At 40.9% G+C, this 23,700-nt stretch overlaps 1 protein-coding gene across 1 annotated transcript in view; it reads left to right on the plus strand.

Moving 5' to 3' along the window:
• The window catches only part of RAPGEF5 (Rap guanine nucleotide exchange factor 5), a 167,334-nt gene that overhangs the window by 99,365 nt on the left and 44,269 nt on the right, over positions 1 to 23,700 (plus strand). The window contains exon 14 of the mRNA XM_085307610.1: positions 181 to 269. Coding sequence (XP_085163736.1) covers positions 181 to 269 — 89 coding nt within the window. The remainder of the gene's footprint in view (positions 1 to 180; positions 270 to 23,700) is intronic.

Genomic DNA, 23,700 nt, shown 5'->3' on the forward strand with positions numbered 1-23,700 from the left:
GGGCAGCTCCCGCGGGCGGGTGGCGGGGCCGCTGGCCGAGCGGGGCGGGGAGCGGCCGCTGCCCACCTTCGACGTGCCTTACTTCAAGTACATCGACGAGGAGGACGAGGAGGACGAATGGAGCAGCCGCTCGCAGTCCTCCACGGAGGACGACTCTGTGGACTCTCTGCTTTCTGACAGATACGTGGTGGTGTCGGGGACGCCGGAGAAGATCCTGGAGCACCTCCTCGGCGACCTGCACCTGGAAGCCGCCCAGGACAAAGAGACGGGTAAGGAGCGAGCGGGCAGCGCCGCGCCGGGCCGGCTGGTGCCCGGCTCCGCCGAGAGCCGCGGCCCCGCGGAAAGCCGGCGGCGCTGGCCGGCCCCGGGCCGAAAACGCGAGGGGATGCGGCGGGGAGAGCGGGACCGKGTGCTAGGCGGACGGTGGCGAAGTGAGGCGCGCAGCAATAGCCGCAATTAATGAATCTACCCAGGAATTGCACACTTAGCTACAACTTCTGCCTTTTCTTTTTTTTTTTTTTTTAATATGTGGCTTACACTAGATCGCCCGGGCTGCAGCGTGTGTTGCGCAGCACTCATGTCTCTTCAACTAGGGACTGCAATTCCYTGTAGCCTGCAGCTATTATTATTATATTGATCAGAATACTTGATGTTCACTTCAGTCCTGTGGCTGAGTGCACATTTTGCCACCACCCAAGTACTTCGGCGCATCCTCTGTTTCATCAGTGTGGTTTATGAATTCCTCAGAACAGAAGATGCAGCCTGATGCTGTACTTGTATGTCTTCAACCAAAGGTAGTAATCTGTTCCAGCCCAGAGCAATTATTATATTGATCGGGCTACTTGACATGCAGTTTAATTTTCAGCTAGATCGCTTGGCCATATGCACAGCTTGCTGTCACCAGAGGTGCTGTGGTAGTTTATCAGGAGTGCCTGCAACCTGCAATTTATTTATAGTTTTAATGAAAATAGCCAGGCTGGTGAGACTTCCAGAGTTTCCAAATTCTGAAGAGAATGCTGAGGATGCAGCTGGATCTCAACAGAGCTGTGCATCTGATCGCTCCCAATAGGGTTAAAATGCATACTCTTGATGCCTGTATATAGCTCTCTCTACAAATGAGATTACTGAGAATAAACACACTTTAATCCTTTTAAGTGACTGAAAATATAAATGACATCTGTGATTCCCAGAGGTACATCAGCAGTGGGTTGTTAGAACAAGTCATTAGTTTAGTGTGGGACAATAGGGATATTCCTAGTGATGATGCATAAATGCCCCAAAGAAATATATGGAGTGTCCAGTGGTGATAGTATTATGTTCCTAGTGCTGCTTTTGTCTGCCTAGGCATTAATATGTAAGTGCAGAGAGGCTCTGATCGCTTTGCTTTCACAGATGCAGTCAAACTACTTCTGTGTATGATTTATCTGAGACAGCCCTTGGGCAGTGTAACGGGGTGGTTCACTGAAGGATACTTGGGCTCTTTGTAGTCAAAATTCAGATAAATTCAGAAAATGTTTGCCCAGAAACATTTATCACCTGCAGATTGAGGGACATTAGCTGCCCTGCTCTTACAGTTCTTTAGCTTTGTTCATAAGCTCAAAATCTTGCTGGAAAACAATGAAATTTTCACCAGTATTATGTGTTATAGTTTAGTGTTTTAAAATACAAAACACTCTTTACATAAAATATTAGATACTGAGTATATATGATATTGATATTTACTACCTTTTCTTTCTTTCCTTCTWTCTTTCTTTTTTCCCCTCTTTCTTTCGTCCCCATCACTGTGCCCAAGCTGGGCAGTTCATTAGCCTCTTACTGTTTTAGAGAGGAGCTGACAAACTGCCCTCAGAGCAAATACTAAAGCCACTACTTGACTCTTTCGTTAGCAGATGGTAATGTATTTAAATATTGGCTTCTCCTCCCATCTTCTGCCTTATCCGAGAGAAACAATTAGCTCTTCTCTGTAGCYGGGGCAAACTGGATCTCATTGATGGAACCGAGAAGTAGGGGGCTGTGGTTTCACTTTCCTGCCATCACAATGAAATGTCCTAAACCTTGCCCAGTGCCCCTCAAGTTATCTGAGGGTAGTTCATCATACGCTGTTTTGTCTAGCTTTATTAATCTGGTAATAGAGTACTTCTCCAAAATAAAAGATTTTTTTTTGAATTATGTTTTCTAATGTTTGTGTGGTAGATGCCCCTGTGATAATTGTGRTTGCTTTGTTTTGCAGATCCCTATAGTAGTTGACACAAGGAAATACAGGAAACATGGCTGCATAGTAAGCATACGTACACCTTTGGCRTCCTTGTGCCATTTGTCTAGGCTTTGCTATTCCTTGTAGGCAATGGCAATTTTTATAGTTCCAGTCTGGCCCATCCCAGAGGACTGTGGAGTGGCAGAGTCCTGCAGGCTTGTGTCTTAGCAGACACAGTTTTGTGGAACATAAAAGGACAATGTCATTGCACCCAGCTGCTGCTCCTGCTGTCAGGTTGCCAGTTACATGATGACTTCCTTGGCCTCCTGTTCTCCTTGCAGCCCCACACCCCTGTTTGCTTATTTGTATCTGTGGAGAATATAAGAAAGAGCCATTCTTATGTATGCTAATGCACAGGGGGCTGTTGTTCTACTTGATCCTTTGCATTGGTTTCCAGGGAGGGATGCTCTCATTCCCATTCTTTGCATAACAAATCGAGGCTGCAAGCCTCAGTGGTCATTAAAAGTAATATCCATTAACTCCTGGGCATGGTCATGAAACACTGTTTTTTTATAAACAGTAGCATGGCTGGATGATGTGCCTTGTATTGCTTCCAGCCATCCTTCATTTTCTAGCCCAGGTCAGCAGATACCAGTTTACAGTGGATAGAGTAAAGGAAAGCTTTGGAGATGGTCTGGAATAAATTTAACCTTGGTCCAGCCCAGGCCTGATGGTTCCTTTCAGTTGCCTCTAAACTTGCAGCAAGATACCTTAAGCACTCTTTGATCCGTGTGCTATGATAAACAGATAGGAATAGCTTCTGTCACCCCTCCTGAAGAAGAGRCCTGTTACCTGTGACATGGTAGAACATCATTACAGCAACTAAGGACAATAAAGAGGACATTGCTGAGGGCAATAAAGAGAACTAATCTATTGCTCATATGACTTCTGTAGGCATGTCTTGAAAGGTTGTCTTGAAAGTCAGAGGTTTACAAGACTCCATAAACTTAGGTAGTTAATAACTGTTTAATGACTCTTTTTTTTCCCTGATGATTGTGGCAGAAGTATATAGGAGCCCTTGTGGCATCATCTTCAGTTGGGACTTGCCACTAACCTAGAGCCTCCCATCTCAAAGGAAGAAAATTTTCATCATGTAGAGGTGCTATAACCTGTAATATACTACCTCCCAAAAAGACTGTATTTTTCTTGTTTTCTAGCACGAGTAGGAAAACATGAACTATTGGAAATTCTTTAATTTCTGTAACTAAGAATGTTTTCAGATGATCTCTAAGCTTGTTGTAATCATCTATGAATGTCTGCTGAGTGCATACATTAAAGGGCAGTTTGAAGTCTTAAGAATTCAGTAGAGTAAGACCCTTCAAATATGTCAGTACTGAGGCAGAAAATGTTAGGCTTACCTCCTGGGAGAATCCTTGCCAAGGATGAGAACTTGAATGAGTAATCTCTGAAAAGCCAAATCTTATGGTCTCAGGATCTCTAATCCATTTCCATTGACCATGACTTTTTCCTTTTCCTTTTTTCTTTTTGTTTTTCCCTCAAAATTGTTATCCTCTTCTACAAAAGCCTTTCTGTCTTGGGCGTTAGCAACATTTTCTTCYCTGGATATTATCCTGATCTAGTCTTCGGAGGATCCTCTGACTGGTCTTTATTCAAACATGCAATCTTGTCTCTTGGTGGTCTTGTTCAACATTTGATAACCTCTGTGACACAATGATCATCAAATCCACTGCTACTTCCCTAGGCTACTTCGCTCTCTCAGTCCATTCCCATGTGTWGGACCACCTCTCTCAGGTGGCTTAATCTAAATGTTGCTGAAACAGAATGCTTTATCTCCCCTCATCACATCTGATGACACTACTTATCTTTCAGCTACCTACCATGATACTCATTTTAGGGAATGAGTAGGAAGAAGAGACTGATTTATGAAGGTCTTTGAGGGCAAGAAGCAGTGCGAAATGGAGACCTAGAGGAAAGAATGAAATGAGGAATGGCATGACTGGAGTAACAGGTGGTGGTGATGGTCTGAACTGATGCATTTTTTAAAGAGGAGGTGAAGGGGATTGTGACAAGGTAGAGGCATGATAACTTTTGTCAGATAGGATATCACAGAATTTAGGGTGGCAAGTGATAAAGGCCTGGAGGAGAGTTAACTGAACAGGAAAAGAACATGAACCTTCAAGACCTAGTGAAAATAGATGCAGAAACATTTAGACATGGCTTGCATGTATTAGGAATAGGAGGAGAGGAAAGGTGTAATTAACCTTTCTGACATGCTGTGTCACTTTATCTGAAACTAGATGGTCCTTGAGTCACTGGGAGCTCTCCCCGGTCACAAAGAAGCAGTTGTAGCTTTGGGATCATGATTTAGCGTCCAGAGGAACCCTCAAACCTTGTCTGTTTGTCCTAGAGCACTGTGTAAGGGTTACTTTTGTTTAATCTGTTCTGTTTCCACACGTGCACCAAGATGTATGGCTTGCCCTGAGGCAAGCCTTGTACCTGACCTTTTAGGAGAAAGGTTTCCCCTTGCRTGAGTTAATAGTAGTTATATAGCTGCTAAGTGGTGCTTCCAAGAAGTGCTCCAGCTCTGCCTCTTCTAGGTGTTGTCTTTTGTCTAGCAATCCAGGAAAAAATGCCTATATTTGCTTTGTTTCTTAGCTATAGAGAATGCTGTTAGGATTCTTGCTCACTGTGCCTTATTGCTGATGAATGGAAGGTGTTTAAAAGCATGTACTCCTGGGACTGCCGCAAAATCAAGATGAGTGTATTTGATGCATGGGGACTGATGTCAAGGAGAGTAAATACTTGCCTAACACTTTGTGACTGTATCTTCTAGCATTTAGGATAGAGAGAATAAATGCCTGCTATTGCCTCTTATCAGCGCTTTACAATGAAATACTGACTTACTATTATTCTGGGGGACTTTGTAAACTTCACCCCAAAGTCTTAGGAAAACTTGGTGAACTGAGTAGGAAAAATCCATATTATTACAATGCTTATAGAGAGGAATAAGAGGTTAGCAGACCTAACATGCATGTAGAAATATCAGTGTTAAMAATAGCAAAACTATTTTGTTTTATAATAAAAATAATTGTTTATCTCAGTGTTCAATATTATGAACTTCAGGAGGTTCCCACACAGGACCATTTCTACATACAGAATGAGTCAAAGGAGCCGTCTCAAATTGAAGTATCTGTAGAAGTAGGTTTAGAGTAAATCAATAAAATGAATAGTAACAAATCACCAGGATCAGATGTTACTCCCCAAAGACTTCTAAAGGAACTCAGATATGAAATTGCTGAACTCCTAACAGTGGTGTGTAATCTATCATATAAATCAGCTTCAGTGGCAGAGGAACGTGGAAAATGTGATGCCAATTAAAAGAAAAGCCTCTGTTTGGGGAACCTCTAAGCAATAAGGTTGTCATTTTACCCATACATTATTCCAGCATAAACTGGCACTGCAGTCAGAAGAAGTAGCTTGGCCTTCCCCAGCCTTCATTCCTGCCTCTGAACCGATCACTCCCTTGTGTTAGTACAACTTTTTGTGCGATTTTGTGGTGGACTTGATCAGGGAGCTGATCCTTGTTGAACCTAAATCAGGAAATAGTAAATTACTAGTTTTAAGATGTATCAGTTTCCAAACGCAGTTAGTCAGTCAGTGGCACAAACTTTACTTCTGGCACAARGGCGAGGGTGGCATGGAGTGGGAAATATGCAGGTGAAGACAGCAGGAGAGATGGACTAATCCCTTTAGCAGCTGTGCTTGATTGCAGCARTTTGAATTACATGTCAAACTGGAGCCTAACTTCAGTTATGACTTTRTGCTGGGAACATGAGTAGCACTACAATAAAAGTAGAATGAAGAAGTGCATGCAGAAATATCACACTGAGGGAAAACAAATRTACTTTTGGAAGAAAGCAATCAAACCTTGTGTMTCTTGTAGAGCTGTTAAAGGTCTGAAGAGTGTTAGGATATATATGATTTGGTCTGTCCATATCTTACATTTGGATTTCCAGAATACTTTTGTTAAATTCTCTTTCCAAAAATCCTTAAAGAAATTTAAAAAATCTTCTGATAAAGGAAAGGTCCTTTGCAGGAGTAATAATGGCTTAAGAGAGAGAAGAGAAAAGGTAAGAGTAAACTGTTGGTTTCTGAAATGGAGAGAAGTTACCAGAATGAGCTGATCATGTTAATGATTGAGAGTCTCATGCCAAATGAAGCCATGGTTTTGTCTTTGATGACCATGCAAGATTCTGTTCTCGTACACCTAGCTATTCCCACCTCTGATTTTGAGCTGTCATGTCATCCTGTTACTGTACTGACAAACATTACTTGTTTGTCTGCAAGTTGCATTAGATCAGGAAGCTGATCCAACTCAAAATAACCTTATGGAGATAGTAAGAATGGGGCAGTGTAAGACTGAGGATAAGGAGTTTGGAGTGGGACCCCCCTGAAAACCAGCCCTGTGCCAGAAGGAAGGYAGAAGAAATAACAATCTGTGTGACTGCATGATAAAATTGCAGATGAGATACAAGTTTGATAAATATGAAATAATGTGTTCTCCAAAACGGAGAAAAGGAAATCCTCATTGTACATATCCAGTGGAGGCACGGAATTAGCTAATACTGTGCAGAAAACAGGTCTTTGGAAACCATGTGGATGGTTCTTGGAAAATTTCATTCAGCGTTGGTCAAAAAGGCAAATAGTGTTTGAGACAGTTAGGGAAGGAAAGAAGACAAGCAAGAACCATAACACTGTGTAATTACCACTGTGTAATTGTGTAATATTGGGTAAATATGATTTCCTCTTCTCTCCCAACTCAGAAAGGTTTTAAACTGGAAGAGGTATGAAAAGGACGTCAAGGATAATTAGAAGTATAGATTAAATAGATCTAAGACTAAATAGTCTAGAGTTACTCGGCATAGAAAAGAGGTATCTGTAAAGGAGGGATATATCATTATATATAAAGGAGGCRTATCATTACGGTCTGTAAAACCATGAATTATGTGGGGAAAGTGACTATGGAAAAATTATTTATTGTTTCTTATAGCGCAGGAAATTATTTGGTTTATAATGAATAAAGAGAAGTTCTTTTTTTGATATGATGCACGATTAAACTATGAAACTCATTGTRTGAGGATTTTGTGGAAGCCAAAATTCGAAAGGATGTAAAAAGAAATTAGGTAAAATTGTGGAAGAAGACTCCATCCTTCCCGTGATAYGGTCCAGTTTGGGAAGCTATGACAGTATATCAGAGAAGGTTAATTCTGTACTTGTCTTTTTCTTATGTTTTTATTTTCCCCAGGCATCCTCTGTCAGYCTCTGTCAAAGACCTAGTACTAGAACTAGAGACTGGGACAGAGGCAGCCAGCACGGACGCTGGCTTCCACTCAAGTGGGAAGATCTTGTATCCTCCATTTGTCCTCCTTTTCGTTGCCATGTAGCCTCTTCTCCTCTCGTGCTTGGTTTGACCTTGCGCCAAGCAGATCTAAGCATCTTAGTAGGAAACTATTGTTTTTCTTTGCTAGGATTATTTTCTGTCACATTAGTGAGCTGAATCAGCTTGCAGAAAGTGTGTCATGTCTGGAATTCACTGCAGACAGCATGTCACACACACTGCAGTGCCTAAGCTAATAGGAAATGCCAGCGTGGGGAATATGTCTAAAATCCTGTCTCCCGCTGGAGCTCAGACACTTGTTTGTAGGAAATGAGGCCTCAAAGCCTGAAAAAGACTTTTTACACTTGGGTGCTAGAGCACGTTTAGGGCAGTCTCTGGGAAGGACAGAGTCCTGGGAGGCTGCTCTGGGATTGTTTCACTGTTACATCCGATGCCTGGGAAAAAGTCTTGGAATCAGCCCCCCAGCCCTCCCTACTCGCACGAGTGTGTCCTGTCAACGGTGCTACAGGCAGACACTTCTGTCTGTTCACTTGTTTCCGTGAATCTGGTGTTCCTGCTGTACAGTTTTCTAAAGTCAGCATGGGGAACAGTGAATGGTCTCATCATGTTGTCTTAGTGATCAAGGCTCTTTCTGTAGATGCTGGTGGTATTTTTTCAGTTCATCAACAGTTGCTTTTCATGATCTAGCATTTTCATGCCTATCAGATTAAACCATTTCAAGGAGGGAAAGGGCAGCCATCATACAAAGATACGGTTTCAGTGTGTGCAGAAGTACCTAGGTACCTTTTGGCACCTCAGGCACTTAAATAGGGTTTTCTGTCCCCTGTGTAAGAGTAGTGTTGGTGGGAAATGGTGAGGCAGTCAACTTGGTAGGAGAAAAAGCTATCCACTAAATACTATTAGTCAATCAGATCATAGTATTCTTAGTCCCTCAGTTTTCCTTCATAATTCTGTGATCTGTTATATCTACTTGCCACTTTTTTCCATATGGGAAACTAATAAGGAGCATCACAAAAACCCTACTCTGAAACCATTTATTATTAAGATTTGCATTGTTGACCGTAGGAAGGCTTTAGTTTTAGTGGTCTGAGTAGAGAGGAACTGGCCAATGAGGTTCTGGCTTGGGAGAAGTTTTTTAGTGCTTAAGATTTGTGATGATCTTCTTTTGACAGTGAAAAGGGCTATAAAATCTTTTTTGCCAAGTCGTAAAATGCAGAACAGATTAATTTGTTTTACAGCAACATAGACCAGGGTGATGTAAATATTTTGATAAGGTATTTATGAGACAGGTTGTTTTGATGCTGAGAGCTTGTTTAGACTTCCGTAAAGCCACTGTGACCCTAAAGAGTTCTAACCAGGTAAAATCACTTTCTCCTTAGAGACACTGGAAGTCTAGGAGATGTGAATGAACTGCCAGACCAATGGAATAACTGTTTCAAATCTGCAAAAGCCCATATGGTCATATATGTATTTAAATTAATATGTGTTAAATTATGCTAAATAGCAGAGATTATAAAGGGGCATATTTGAGAAATATGTCTTCAGAACTTTTTTCAGAATGATACTTCTGACATTTGTTGATTTTTTTTGTATTGTTAAGCCAAGAAAGTTGTGAGGGTCGGAAGGATAAAGAAACTGTTGTAAGGTTTTGCTTTATAAAAATATTTGTGTTTCAGTGCTAAAAGAGTGTTAGTAAATGTTGCTTCTCCATTTCTGTCTCAGTCCAAGTCTTTTTTCTGACCACCTGAATGTGGCTGGTCAGCGTCAAATCTAGCAGATATAAATAATGTTCCCAGGTCAGATGACTAGAACTCATGTCCATAAAGGCAAAAATAAAAATTGGATCCTTGCACTGTGTTGGTGCCAAAGACCAACCATCTCTTGATATAGAGATGTAATATCAGAAGTACAAATATGCCAGCTGGCTTACGTACTGTACTGAAGAGTTTAAGTTTGGTCTGTTCAACAGCTGCAAGTTCAGAGACGAAGTAGGTCAGATCCCTTTGGTTGCAACTAACGTTCTACCTTGCAGATGCGGACCAGAGCTCATGCCCTATTAAGTAGCCTAGTGTGCAACACAATGCAATGATGTCCCCTATAGCATGCCTATATAGATGCACATACAGACTGTGTTTCCTACTCAGTAGAGAGAGAGAAAAAAAAAAGTTAAATTTGTTACTCTGTGTGTGTGTTGAGGGTGCAGGCATGTCAGGTTTTGAAGCGCTGCCAGCCACAGTGAAATGGAAGTGTTATCCTCTGGGAGGCTGGACAGAAGGGGCAAAAGAGATGGGACTGCTTTCCAGTGAGCCATGAGAACATCAAAAGCAAAGAAAGTTAACAGGGCTGCCGACTCAGCACAAAGATATAGCCACATTTCGAAGCAAGTCCAAACCTTTATAACTTTTGCTTTCTGTCCTTTTGATATTCGTCGCCTGACAGCAGTGGGATCAAAGCACCAAATGTGAAACATAGATGGGACCAGACAGTGCAAACTGTGAAGGTGGCACAACCTTCTACATGTTCTCAGCCCCTAAATGCAGCCCTTTCTCCATGTTTTCCCAGACTGTGGCCAATGAAGCAATGATGCTGATTAATTGTAAAACACATGCAGTTATGTCAAAGCTACTGTTTCTATGAGAGAAAAACAAGATATGATTTATAAGGGAGTTTCTTATATTACAGCTATTTATTTGTTGTGGGGGTGGGGTGGGGAATCAGATCACATTTCGACATTCAAATGTTTCTTTAAATCTGAAGTAGAAAACATTATTAGCCCTTCAAGGAGTAGCAGCAGACTGAGTGTGGGTTGGCAGGTCAGTTAACTGTGAGAGCAGGAACTGGGAATGCAAAATGGAAATATCAGCATTGCTGCTTCTTGCATAGTGTCCACACATCCTGTTCCTTCATCAGGAGACACAGACCATGCTGTCTTTCAGCAGCCTCGACCAAAGGTGTCCCATCTCTCATTGCTGCTTACTCATCTTCACCATTTACTGTTGTTCTCCTTTCCTTCATTCTTAAGGCTTTTTCTATCCAATGCCTGACCTGCAGCCTCTTAGCTCTGCAGACTGTTAAAAACCCAGACGTTGTCTTCAGTATTCTGTTTTTGTGTTCCTCTTGCACAACACAGTGATTCACCACCCATTAAGTAAGGGTGTTYGTACAGTAATGACTCCAGTCACGCGTGATATTAGCACTTTGGTGCGATAGCTATTAAGTAGGAAGCTTGTTCTGAGAATAGAACAAAGCCTCCTTCCCAAGAGCTGTCCCTCTCTAATGTTACAAAACTTGGATAGGGTGCTCTGGAAGATTTGTAGGAAAGAAGTTTGCATGGGRTGGGGGAGTTATGTAAGAACGTTGAAAACATCAGACTGGGTCTTGAAATACTTACTGCGTCTTTGAGTCCGAGAATACAGTTCACGCACTGTCTTCAGGGCTTGAATTCCAATGTTTCCAGTGTTCAAAGTCACTATAATACAATGATTTTCTTGTGAGATTAGCATTTGTGGAGAAATATAAAGAGCGTGTTCATTCCCCACCCACAGGGTGGAAGGATGCATTCACTGACAAACTGAAGACCTGGATTTACTTTGAGGTTGTGTATTAAAAATCTGAAAGAAATCTGTCCTTCAAAGCTGCTTTTTTCCCCTGCTTATGAATTAAATTTACTCTCATGCTGTTAATTCCTCCTTCCCCCGCGATCCACATTAACATGCCCTTAGTTCAAACAGTTTTATAGTAATACGGAAAAAGCAGCCTTGACCTTTTTGTGATGAGAAACAGGGCTGTTTTTGATTGTAGCCAAACTGCAATTATATTTACTTTTCTAAGCTACTTAAATGCAGTCAGTGACTACTGCTTTGTGAAACTTTGTTGTATGGTATGCTGACGCAGTTATCATCTTTCCCACCTTTCTGTTTAGCATTTTTTATAAATCCCTGTGCTTGGAAGATACCTAAAGAAATTAAAACAACAGGCACAGTCCAAGACCTATTTGTGAACCTGTATTTGGAATAGTTTTTTGGCTAATTTCATGTGCRTAGTGCCCAATGAGGTTTTCTACAGGCTCTTTGGATTGCCATTAATAACCGTGCAAAACCTGAAATGCATTTCAGTACCAAATGCCACTACTTGCATTGGTCAAATAATCACTGTTGCATATTCCCCGTCTGGGATAGGCAAACTGATGCCCACATAGTAGGTTGGCATCACAAATAGTGGAGTTGCAGATCAGCATAGAGCGAGGACCATGATGTGCTATTTGTGAACTGCTATGCTTCTCCATTTGGTCTCCAGCAAAGTTGTCAGTCCTTGCTCTTTTTATTTCCTTCCCAACACACTCCAGATGATCAAGTTCTCAGCTCTGCTGTGCCCTGACTCTAGCTGCTGCTTTTTTATTGTATSAGAGGTAAAAAAGAGGAGAGAGCAGCTATGCTACAGTTACTTAAGGCAAGAATTTCTATGTGCTGAAAGGAGTTGGTTGGCGATTCTGCTGTGGTTTATGTTATCTTGCTGGTTTATGATTTCAGTGTGCAAGTCAGAAAATCAGCTACTGCATTTAGGAATAAATGATTGTAGGAGGAGTGCTTTTATGTGTGTTKAGGTGTCCATCTAAAAGGCAATAATGGACCTGAATGCTCTTGGCATAAATTCAAAAGCTTTGTGCATTAGCTGAAAGTTGTAAGCTCATAATGCAAGCTTTAAATTGCTGTAGCTTTTTTTAGAAGGAGAGGCTTGATCCAGTTTAGTATCTGTTGAGGGCATATAGCACCTTTTAGGAAAGTCTGTGTGGTTGGCATTGAAGACAGTTCTGCATTTTTTTAAAGTCAATTATGATCCTTTCACAGATTGAAATAGGAGTAGAATTACACCACTTTGACAGCCAGTGTTTTTTCATGACTTYTGAAATATCAGTGTCAATTACCCTCATGGAGTATAGCTGATTCTGGCAGAAAAAGCTTTTCAGAATAGCATCAGTTACTGCAATAAAGTAAATTGCTTGTCCCATCTTTGAGACAAGGTGAAAAATACCTAAGTGAGTTGTAGTTGCGGCGGCAGCTCACGTAGTGGTCTCTTGAGTCAGGCTGAGAGTATGAGATGACCTTGTCTCAGTTCAGAAATGCTTGTGAGATCTTTCTGAAACCAAATCAGTATACTGTCTCTGAAGTGAAAATGTGATGGCTGTTTTCAAGGACACTGAGGGCAAGAAAAAATGGGGGGAGGGAGAAGAATGGGGGAAATAGATCCATGTAAATAAAACAGCAACATGGGTGGATCTAATTTTTATGGAAGCTAACTATAAAACTTAGAGTTTCCCTGTCACAACATTTGGGATGAATTATATTATTCTGTTGCTTTAACTTCARCTTCACCAGAACTAGAGATGTAACTATGAAAAAATCGTGCTGCCTGACCTGGGATTGCTGGAGGCTTTTATACCTCTCCTACTACTGCTTTTCACTGCATTTCTATTTCTTTACTTTTTCCTAAGCCTTGCATCCACCYTCTTGCCCACAAGGCCTTATTGATTCAACAGCCAGCTTTTCCTTCAACTTATTACCCTCTGTTTTTTAGGACTTAGGGCTTGTTGGCTTATCTGTAGGCACCACTGAAGATAAAAAGAGAAATCTGGATACTCCTTTTTTTTGCTTTTCTATTTCTATTCTATTTGTCAGCATCAATACAATAATAAAACCCTTGTTGGGTTTCATTCCCCATCTCACCAGTCAATATGAGCCTTGTCAATGTGATTTTGTTTGTTGTTGTTAATGCCAGTGCATCATAGGGAATACAGAACCACTGGTTGGAAGCAGAAAGTAAACAAAYAGCAACAAAAAACAACCATAGACAAATAGCTTTTGTTAGGTCTCTGATGTCACCCTTTCTTCATTCAAATTCTCAATGCAACAAGGAGCTACAACATTGTTTTTCATGCCCTAAAGCATAGAAACCACCAATGATGGAAAAATGACAACATTTAGATTATTAAGGTAACTACAGCTTCTCCTCATACTGTTGCACTCCATTCAACATCTCAGCTTAGAGGACTGGAATTTTTTTAGAGAACAAGGTTAGTGAGATCTGATTGGGGAAGCTATAACCATGTGCATGATTACAAAGAGGAATAAATCATTGATAACAATTTTCTAAAAGCATATGGAAAACATGAGAATGGCATCAGCTTTGCAAGAAATGCTRTCTTGACAAATGGAGAGAGTGCACTTGCTCCTAGAAAGTACTGCRTTGTCATGGAGATCTAGGATGAGGTAGTTGAGAGCAGTGGGTGGAAGCAGTTGCCCAAAGGGCACGGACAGATCTGTGCCAGTTCTTCTTCTGACCCATAAGGTCCTGGGCAGGAATCCTGGGAAAGTCAGTCCTCAGACCATAAACAAGCTAGTTAGGCTGATGGTTGTCAGACCTAGGATTTGACTTGTGGACTTCTGGGATCTGTGAAGGGAGTTGGTACAAAGAAGCCTATTGTGAGTGCTGTAGTGGTGTCCTCACCTTCAGTAGGAAAGGTTTAGRGATATCAAAAAACTAGTGACTTAGAACAATCATTAGGTTACTTTGCTTTGGACCAATGTTTTCTGAGGTGGAGAGGCATTTTTCAGGCTTACGGTTACAAATTAACAGATTGTCTGGATTTCAAAGCAAGGAATGTTTTGAAATTGTTCCACAAACACCACAGTAGGCAAGTGGAGAATATCAACTAGAAAACTAGTGTTTTATCTTTTCCACTGCAAAGAATGGCGGTGCTGCATGATGAAGCCTCAAACTGAGCAAAAAGATGTAGCTTTAGTATTTATGTTAAAATAAATAATGTTGTTTRTAGTTTTTGGACTCTCTCATTTCAAATGGAAGTGAATACACCACCTTCTCTGCTAATCTGTGAATGCTGAGATGGCCGCTTTTGGCTTGACCATTCAYGATTTATTTACTTTTAAAAATTCAAGCATAGACATATGTGTGCTGATTTATTCCCCCTTGTAATTGGATATAGTGATTAGATGAGCTTGCATATTGTAATTCATTGTCCTTCCGGGATGTGGACTGCTGTGTTTTTAAAGTAGTGGCTCTTTATGGACTTAATTCCAGCTCCTATATGTTTACTGTAACTGGTGATGTATTTCTAAGAATTACTTTAGAAAATTGCTTTTTAAATATGTGCTCTTATACAGGAATGTTTAGCTGGCTGAAGAATTACACTCATCGGAGCCATTCTTTAAGATGCCTTGCTGCTTTCTCTTGTAGGCACTCTTCAGTGAAAATAAATGCATGTACGTGTTCTTTATTATGTAATTTGTAAGAGGCAGTAGTCAAGTATTACACCAGCAGTAGTCTCTTAATGGACTGTACCCATGAACAGGTGACTGCAGTCAGTTTAAGGAGAGAATCATTACGTAATTAATTATTTTCTATAGAGGAGCCAGGAATAATGTGGAAAGGGCATTGCTTCTTAGTGAGAAACAAATGGAAGTGCATGTTTTCATAGTATCTTTGAGAATTTGAAAATTTGGTTGAAACTGGTCAACAAATTGAACAGTTACAGGGGTAAGGGAGAAGAAGACTGAAACAATTGGACAGACAGCTCAGCTGCAAAAGCTTTGTTCCTTTAAGAAACATGCCAGAGAAGATAATATGTTAATAACAGTGAAGATGTTGTAGAAAGTATACTGTTGTTATGCTATTTAATTTGAAAAGGGTTTGGAAATTTGAAAGGGAAAGGTTATTTGCAGTAGGACTGCTATCTGAAACCCACATTCAGTGGTTTTAGCTCACTGGCAGGAGGCCAAATGCACTGGTATTTTCTGCTTGGGAGAGTGCATGACACAGTGAATGAAGCAGCAGCACAGGAGTGAGGATACTGGATCTGTAATCTCAGCTCTGGCAGGTGCCTCCTGCATGAATTGGTACAGTCTCTGAGCCCATGTGTGCCTCACTTTCCCTGGAAAAATAGAGCTTTGCTGTCTCTCGTGGAAAAGTAGAGCTCATACTTTTTATAAAAGTTACGCTTGCATTTATAGATGAAAGAGCTATAGAAATGAAAGATGGCAATGAGTGGTAGTCACTGCTGGATGTTTATGTAGTGCTGAAATATGATCATAGACCAGATGAGCAAGAGGTCCAGTTTAATACAATACCATAATCTAATACTGCATTTTATGATTTTTTGCCTTTTTTCTTTCTAAACACTGCACCAGATTAATTTATGCTTGTACAGAAGGTATGATTTATATCTCAGCCAAGGAGATTCCTTTGTGCCCTGTGAAAGTCCAAGAAACAGCTGGCAATGTTCATGGAGGAATAAATTGAACAAATAATTTCTACAAAGTACAGACTGCACCTCTTGCATTTGATGCAACTGTATGCATGAAAGATAGAGTACCCCATAAAACTGAAAAAAAGAAGAAGATCCAGAAGAGAAACCTGGAGTATACCAGTCCATGGTTATGCGTATTCGAGAGCTGTGTGCTGAGTGTATTTTTTGTGACTAAATCAATAAACAGCACTAAAAATCTGAAATCGTGGCAGAAGTGAATATACATCTTTAGAAAATCACCCCACAGGGCTTTCATCCAGGAATTGCTTAATATCCCCACTTTATTCCAGCAAAATAAAGCAAGGCTATCAAATAAAATCCTTGAGCAACTGTGGTACAGCTAAATCACAAGTCTAAGGCTGAATTCCCGCATAGGTGCAAACAGTTTGAAATTCATCAAAATAAAGGTGTTCTTTCAAAGGCATAACATTAAATTGCTGTGTGTTTGAAGTAGCCAAAGGATCCTTGCACAGCAGCACAGCTCTGCTGCTACAGAGCAATGTAGCGCATGCAGGTATTTTAATACTTGCAGGCAGCTGAACTGCAAATAATGTTTATTCCTCTTGTCTTAACCGTGTATCGTCTTTAAACTGTACAAGCAGGAACCTTTGTTATTTCTTTTATTATACTGTCAGTACAAGGTTGTGCTGACAAACCCTATAGTTTGAAGTTGTTAGATGTTCTTAATACCCATACGTGCTGTGTGCAAGGCAATTTTTTTATTGCTGTCTTCTGTTACAGCTGTCACTAATAATAAGAAGAAAAGCTATCTTTAATTACACGTTACCAGTCATTGGAATGGCATGAGTGTCTCAGTATATCGAGTATGATTTCAGTACAATTACGGAGATACATCATGTATACAAGTATTTAATTGTGGAGTTAAAACATGATAAGGAAATGTGTCAGTTTTTTTCTGGAATCATTCCTCATTTGGGGAAGCAAAATGAAGCTTTTAATGACTGACCTTTTAGACCCTATCCATGGCTGTGCTCTGACCATCCTTGTTCTGGTTTTATTCTGCAAAGCTTCTTCACTACCTGTAGCGGTGGCAAAGGGAGAATATAGGAAATTTRGGAGACAAGTATGGGCCCTGTTCTTTCAGGTACTGATAGGTCTCTGCTGCACTTTACAGGCATTTAGAGCAGGTTATTGTATAAATCATTTTAAAAGTGTTTGAGTATTATGTGGCCGGCAACATGAACTGTTGTATGCCCTGGGGAAAAACGCTGGAGGTGGCATCCAGCAGGAATAAAATTTCACTGCATTAGGATTGCAGTATACTAATACCAGTCAAGTCTCATGTGCTGACTGCAAGACTCTCACAGTAGTCTCCGTCCTCCTCCTTCCTGCTCCCACCCCAAGAAAGCTTGTAATGCATTKGAGCCATGAGCCACTTCAGACTTTGCAGTGCCTTGTACCTCCATACAGAGGAGATACTGGCTAGGAGGTCTCTGTGCTTGAGGTTACATGGCTATGTGAGATCTGGCCTCACTGTAATACCCAGGACACCAGAAATATCCTGTCGTTTCACCTGGTGCATTGCTGTCTCATGTGCTGGAAGAAAGATCAGTGAGGGGTCTGCACATTAGTCTAGTAACTCAGTGCATGTTATTGCCGTCGTACGCAGAGATTTGGACCAAACCGAACAGCTCTTGCTCAGACAGAAATGCTGTCGTTTCCTTTATGAACACTCTGGCCAAATCTAAAGAAGCTGGAAGCCTTCTGCCTGTAGGGGCTTTATCATACGAGGCTTAGAGCCACCGTGGTGTTTACTGCACATGCGCCAGTGGCACATGTTGTGGAGCCTGCACTGCTTAGCATATTTATGATAATTTGAGTCCCACGGGCAAAGAATATTCTTCTTATATCTTCCTCCCCGGGCTGGAGCACAAAGAAGTTTCCTCTTGCTTCTTTGTAGGGGGAAAATCATGGATCAAAGTTTCTTGCTAAACACTTTTAAAARTACACAGAGCAGATCTGTGTGTTTCTGTTCCCTTAAGGGACCTATCCCTCTGGTTGGTATGGAAAACAGTCTGCAGCAGATGATGGGAATAATACTAGACATTGAATTTGAGGCATTGCACCTGACCTGCAAAGCTTTACATATGGCATTTCACCGCATATTGTTTGATTTGTCCTTTACTCATGTTATGTACCAGTACAAAATGTGTTCTGTTCGCTATACTATAGTTATCGTCATATTCAACTGGGCTGGACRGTGTCCAAATACAAGATTTTGGAAACTGTCATTAGGCACTCAAGTTAAAGACTTTTGGACCAATAATCTTTTATATATATATWTWTTWTATATATAAATAAATTAATGTATTTTTATTTTGAAAATACTACCGATTAAGATTTTTTAAATAGTCTTTTTTGCTTTTATATATGTTATTTTTGGGTCCTCAACAGAAGATTTGGGTTCCTGTTCTCAAAATGTCTCTGAAAATTAAACCCCAAAATGAAGTAATTGCATAAGTTCTGAAGATGTGAAATTTTTTTTTTAATCTGAAGATTACAGTTTCTTAAGTGCAGATCTTCCCATTTAGCAATGAGAAAGACATACTTAATGTGAAACTTGATATGTATTCAATGTAATACCTGTTTTGGTCAGCGAAGATGAAAAGAATGAAGATCTAAGATAGAGACTTAACATAGCTAAGTCTGTACTGAGTAACAGCACATAGGTGCAGGTGTAATGTCATAGTAACTTAGGGGTCCATCACAGAAGGAAAATTAATTTGAAGAAAACTATAGTAATTTAAAACCCCGGGGCTGCAAAACTAATGCAGCATTATGTCTGAGAAAAGAGAACAGCCTGGGCAGGTCATGGCGCGAGACTGCCAGCCTGTCCTACACGTCCTCGTCACCYGTAATTTCGCTAGTGAGCTTTCTCGGGGACATGCTGAGCCGGCAGACCCGGGAAAAGTCTTGGGCAGCCGTTGAGCCCCTTGCAGCAGCCTGGTCGCAGCAGCCAGGCTCACAGTGGGAGAGAAGGTGGCGGACGCAGCCCCTCTGCGCGGGCTGCCCTGTCTCGGGGGAAGACCGCACACCAGGTCTTCGCAAGGTCCAGCGTGGTGGCACTGGAGGTTGTGCCGTTGAGGGGTTCAGGCCGATGGATGTTGAGTCTCTTTGGGTACCTGTGGGTAAAGGTGATGGCAGGGATCCAGGGAAATCCAGGTGCAGGACAGAAACAACAAAAACAGCCCTGCACTTGCTCGCATGACTTTCCCRGAGAGAAGCTAGTGGCTGGGGCACCAGGCTGTGTCTCTGTTTGGGGTGAAGARCAAGCCAGGGCCAAGCGACATGCGGTGCTGATGCTCTCTCTTCTGCCTCGCTGGACGGCRAGATAAAAGGGAACCGTTTAATCTTTGCTCCTCTGTCCTGCTGCTGCAGGCAATCCTGGCCTGGCTGGCTTATTATAAGCAATCAATGAAAAAAGAGGATGAGTATTTTTTTCCTAAAGTGCTTTGGGAGACTCCTGGCATGAACAAGGACAGACCGTCTTCTGCAGCTAAGCTTGTGTGAGTACTTCACGTGAACTTTAAAATATCTGAGTTTCTTGTCAATTAAATTTTCAATGTATGAAGAKCTTGAGTGTTTTGGTTGCAGTAGTCAAGGGCTTCTTTAACAGAGAGTGGGGTTATTTTACAAAGACTGCTATAGCCAATATTTCTAATACTTCAGGATGTATWAAGTATAATAGCTTCAAAAAACTGAGACCATTATAGCTGCATGTTCATCACAGGGCTCTGTCCTAYCTGCAGAAAAACTGCTTCAGATTTCCATGTGGAAAAATTAGTGTCTCATTAAAGCTAGACAAGCCTGAYATTTGCTTTCTGGCTGTGGTTTCAGGGGCCTTTTGTCCCTCGAACAAAATAAGAAACTGCTCCAGTAGATGTGATAGCAGCAACTGGACTGCAACTTTAGAAGGGTCTTTGACCTTACCAGGCAGAAYGTTTGATTCATCCTGCAGAAGGTAAAGTACTGCCAAAAATTGCTGGCAGATGACCTTAGAAATTATTCTCCATTCTGATTTTTGTATGCTAATAAAATTCTGGTTGTACAGGTTAAATACCCTGYCCTTATGTATTTTCTTTTTCTAACCTAATGCTCCCCCAAAAAAGACTTACTCTTTATTTCTTTTTGCATTGATTTCTTAGTCCTTCAGTGCTTAGATGATGTAATGACTATAATTGTTTTAATACATTAGCAGCAAATTATATATTGATGTTCTTTTTTTCCATTGACCTTTCTTTCTGTACATAATTTTTATTTTTTCCTTCATGCTGTATCCATGGCGGCATAGCATTTTTAGAGTATTTGGTCTTAGGTTAAGGGCTAATCCTGAAAGGTCCTGAGTGCCATTGCCATCTGCTGAACTCAAGGGAAATTTGAGACTACTCAGCACCTTGTAGGACCAATATCTTGCCAGATCAGAGATTAATGATAGTGGTTTGCATTTACTRTTTGTATTTAGAAACATCCTGAGATTTTTAGTAAATTGCTAGGGAATTACAGATTATTGAAAAACTTCTGTCCTGAAAAATAGTTACCCTTATATCCTTTTAGCATTTTCTATAGAATAAGCAATTTTCTGATTACAAGCTACAACTTGCTGGACATGCATTTGCATTGCTGAAAGCTTTCAGAGGATTGCATAGTACTGCATGTAAAAAACTGTGTTTGACAGTTTCTGCCTTGGGGTGTGATTGTATTTTTTTCGTTTTTATGGAGAAGAGTAAGAGGGGTGACAAAAATGTATCAAGCTTAAGTGCTTTCAGCACTGAGAGACTGATAAACTTTAAAATGGTTTGCTGTAGCCCTTTTCTGGTTTATTTTGAACTCAGTAAATGAATATTTAAAATGGTAAAAAATTACTATTGCCTATAGAACAGTRAGTAGTCAGCATCCTTTTTACTGAAGCACAAGCATCTCCACTTTCTGTTTGCCCAGCTGTAACCCCATTGCACAGGGCTGCTTTTCTGTGATTGTGAGAAAACAAAATGTTAACTTTTTCTGAGTGTTTATAATATTGCTAGGCTCATCTATGARATTTTTCTTTTAGAAGACTTTCCAGTGTGTGCCTTGAAGTCACAGGGTGCATTGCTGAGCCCAGCTTTTCAGTTATGTGTAGGAAGATATAAACCCCAAAGAGCTCTGTTGATTTTTTGTTTGTTTGTTTTTTGGTAGGTTTGGGTTTTTTTGTTTGTTTGTTTGTTTTGCTTTGTTTTTCCAAGTATTGATCTGGAGTATGAGCCTCACTAAATCTGATACAAAAGTAGGTGGTTCCGTAAGGAAGGGATAATGCAATGAATGTAAATGAGAGCAAATTTTGAAGTCGTCAATGTGTTTTCATTCAGAATTCTGGCCAACACTGATACATAAGAAGATACTAGGAGCTGACCATATGGTCATCCTGCTATATTCACCAGAATCACAAGTAGGAAATGATGTAGCTGAAGAGTTTTAGAATTTTGGTATGTTACTGAAAATACATTTGTATTTATGTCATCCAGCCTCTGGCTGATGCCAGATGTTGACCTATACCTGATAAGATGATGAACTGYGTATCATTTTGCACAGTATAGTAAAGCCTCCTGTTTAATGTACAGCTACCAACAACCACTAACAAACGAATCGCATATCTGGCAATAGGCTGGAGTACTAATCTRCAAATCAGCCTGGTAGCCTCATCGATAATGTTGTGTGTGGTTCATCCCATGGTGGATACCATGAAGCCTGGGTGTGTATATTGGAAGCRGGAGGGAAGAGACATTCAGGAGAGAATGATATAGGCCAGGAAAGGAAGCATCATGCGAGGTGAGCTAGAAGACTTTCCAGTTGCATATCTTAGGAATAAGAAAACAAGAAGGCTATACACTGGTATAAGGTATACAGGAAGTGTTGTTTAGCAACAATGAAAAGGTAATAAAGTCAAAATCCTGTTCTTCAGAATAGGAATGACTCCCCAGAGGTATTACTACTGAGCTTGGGTAAGGCTCAGAGGTGGACTGGACATTTACTTAGGTAACAAGAGGCCCAACGTTTTAATAGTTACTGCATGTTTTTTTTTTCTTTTCCCCCGGGTGAAATTTACTATAACAAAGATTAAGCTAGTTTCTAAGATGCTAAAAAGGAGGCCCAACATGGGGAGATTTTCCTACATCAGATCACTACAGAATTTCTTGCATCTCTCTCCCTGAAAGATCCCAAGATCCTGTTGGCCAGGATTTAAGGCAGGGTACCAGACCAGAAAGACCCTCAGGCTGATCCACGTGTGACAGTCACAGATTCGTGCCACATCCTGAGCTGACTTTGAGGACCCAGAGCAGATGCTAGCCATGGTGATGGTGCCTCTTCCAAAAATACCAGGGAGGTGCTGCTTGGCAGACACTTTCCTTCCTCTCAGTTGCTGCTGGAGAGTCTCCCAAGGGTAGATAAGGCTGTATCAAAAAGTTGAAGGGCAGGCTAAGAGCTCTTCTTTGTGTCATCTGTGTTTGTGTGACCCTGGCCAAAGCTCTGGTTCAGCATATTCCTTGGCAGCAGAGAATCACCCAAGAGAGGCTCAGCATGGTGCTTGGGTCTTGCAGTGTGTGCAGGTGGCAGGTACAATCATTTGAAAAGTGTTTTATTTTCCTAACTTGGTTCAAAATTTGTGACTGAAAATCAAGTGAATGAAAATCAAGTTACTTGGCAAAGAGCAGTACTCAAGTGGGATCTTTCTCCGTTTAAGAGTTAGGCTTCTAGTCCTGGACAGTGGAAGACCATAAACACTTCCAGATGTGCTGGTTGCCTAAGATCTCAAAATCTCCCTCCAGGGGCTCTCTCCTGACACTAGAGGGAGTCTAGATGATGAAATTCCTAACTTGCAGATGATTCGAGTCAAATGAGGTGAATCTCATTTTCACTGTCTTTGAACACCTTTTCATTGCCATTTTGAACTATCAGTATTTTCAGACTGGGAAAGAAAACTGAATGAGGAGAAGGGTTTGGATGGGTCGCCCACCATTTTTCTACGATAAAGAAGCCTCAGGGAAATGCACAACTTCTGGCCAGCAGGATATTACTGCACAACTGAACAGCTCAGCAATGTGTCTTTCTAACAGTGTTAGAGGGAAAACGTGTGCTTTGGTGCAAATCACATGTGTAATGTGGTATCTCTGTTTCYGCAAATATCCCCCCAAAATATCGAAGAGGTCTCATGACTGCACAAAACTCAGAGGTTGCATTGCTGTTTGAAAAATTCCCAGGTAACCCACATCCACACGTTCTGCTGCTGAATTTCCTACACACTGCACAGCAGACATGTTTTACACAGGATTTACATGCTTCAAGATGAGGATCTTAGGATCTCCTTTTTTGGTGTGTTGTTAGGACTGAGAGAGAAACTGAGGAATAATGGCATTTTTCCTTGGCCTGGAAAGTAATGAATTTAGAGAGTAACTATTTTTTAGTTCAGGACGGGAGTCTTTGTCCACTTACTCAATTTAATTGTCACATACTCATTAATGAAGGCCGGTGCTTACATAAATGAGTGCTATGTAGGAACAAGGGTTACTGAACTGACACTGTAAAGGTGCATTAAAGATAGTTTTAGCCTAAGAATTAACTGTGCTTATTCAAGCTTTTTTTTTTTTTTTTTTTTTTTTTGCATTCTCCACAGAGGTTTAGCCTCCTCCAGCAAATCTTCAGGAAAAGCTGAATACCTACTTTGCATAGAGTAAAAAAACCCTTGTATTCCAGCATTTTATCTAAATTTTC

This window comes from Rhea americana, unplaced genomic scaffold (assembly GCF_003343005.1).
Source record: "Rhea americana isolate MKP2758 unplaced genomic scaffold, rheAme1 scaffold_26, whole genome shotgun sequence".
NCBI lineage: Eukaryota > Metazoa > Chordata > Aves > Rheiformes > Rheidae > Rhea > Rhea americana.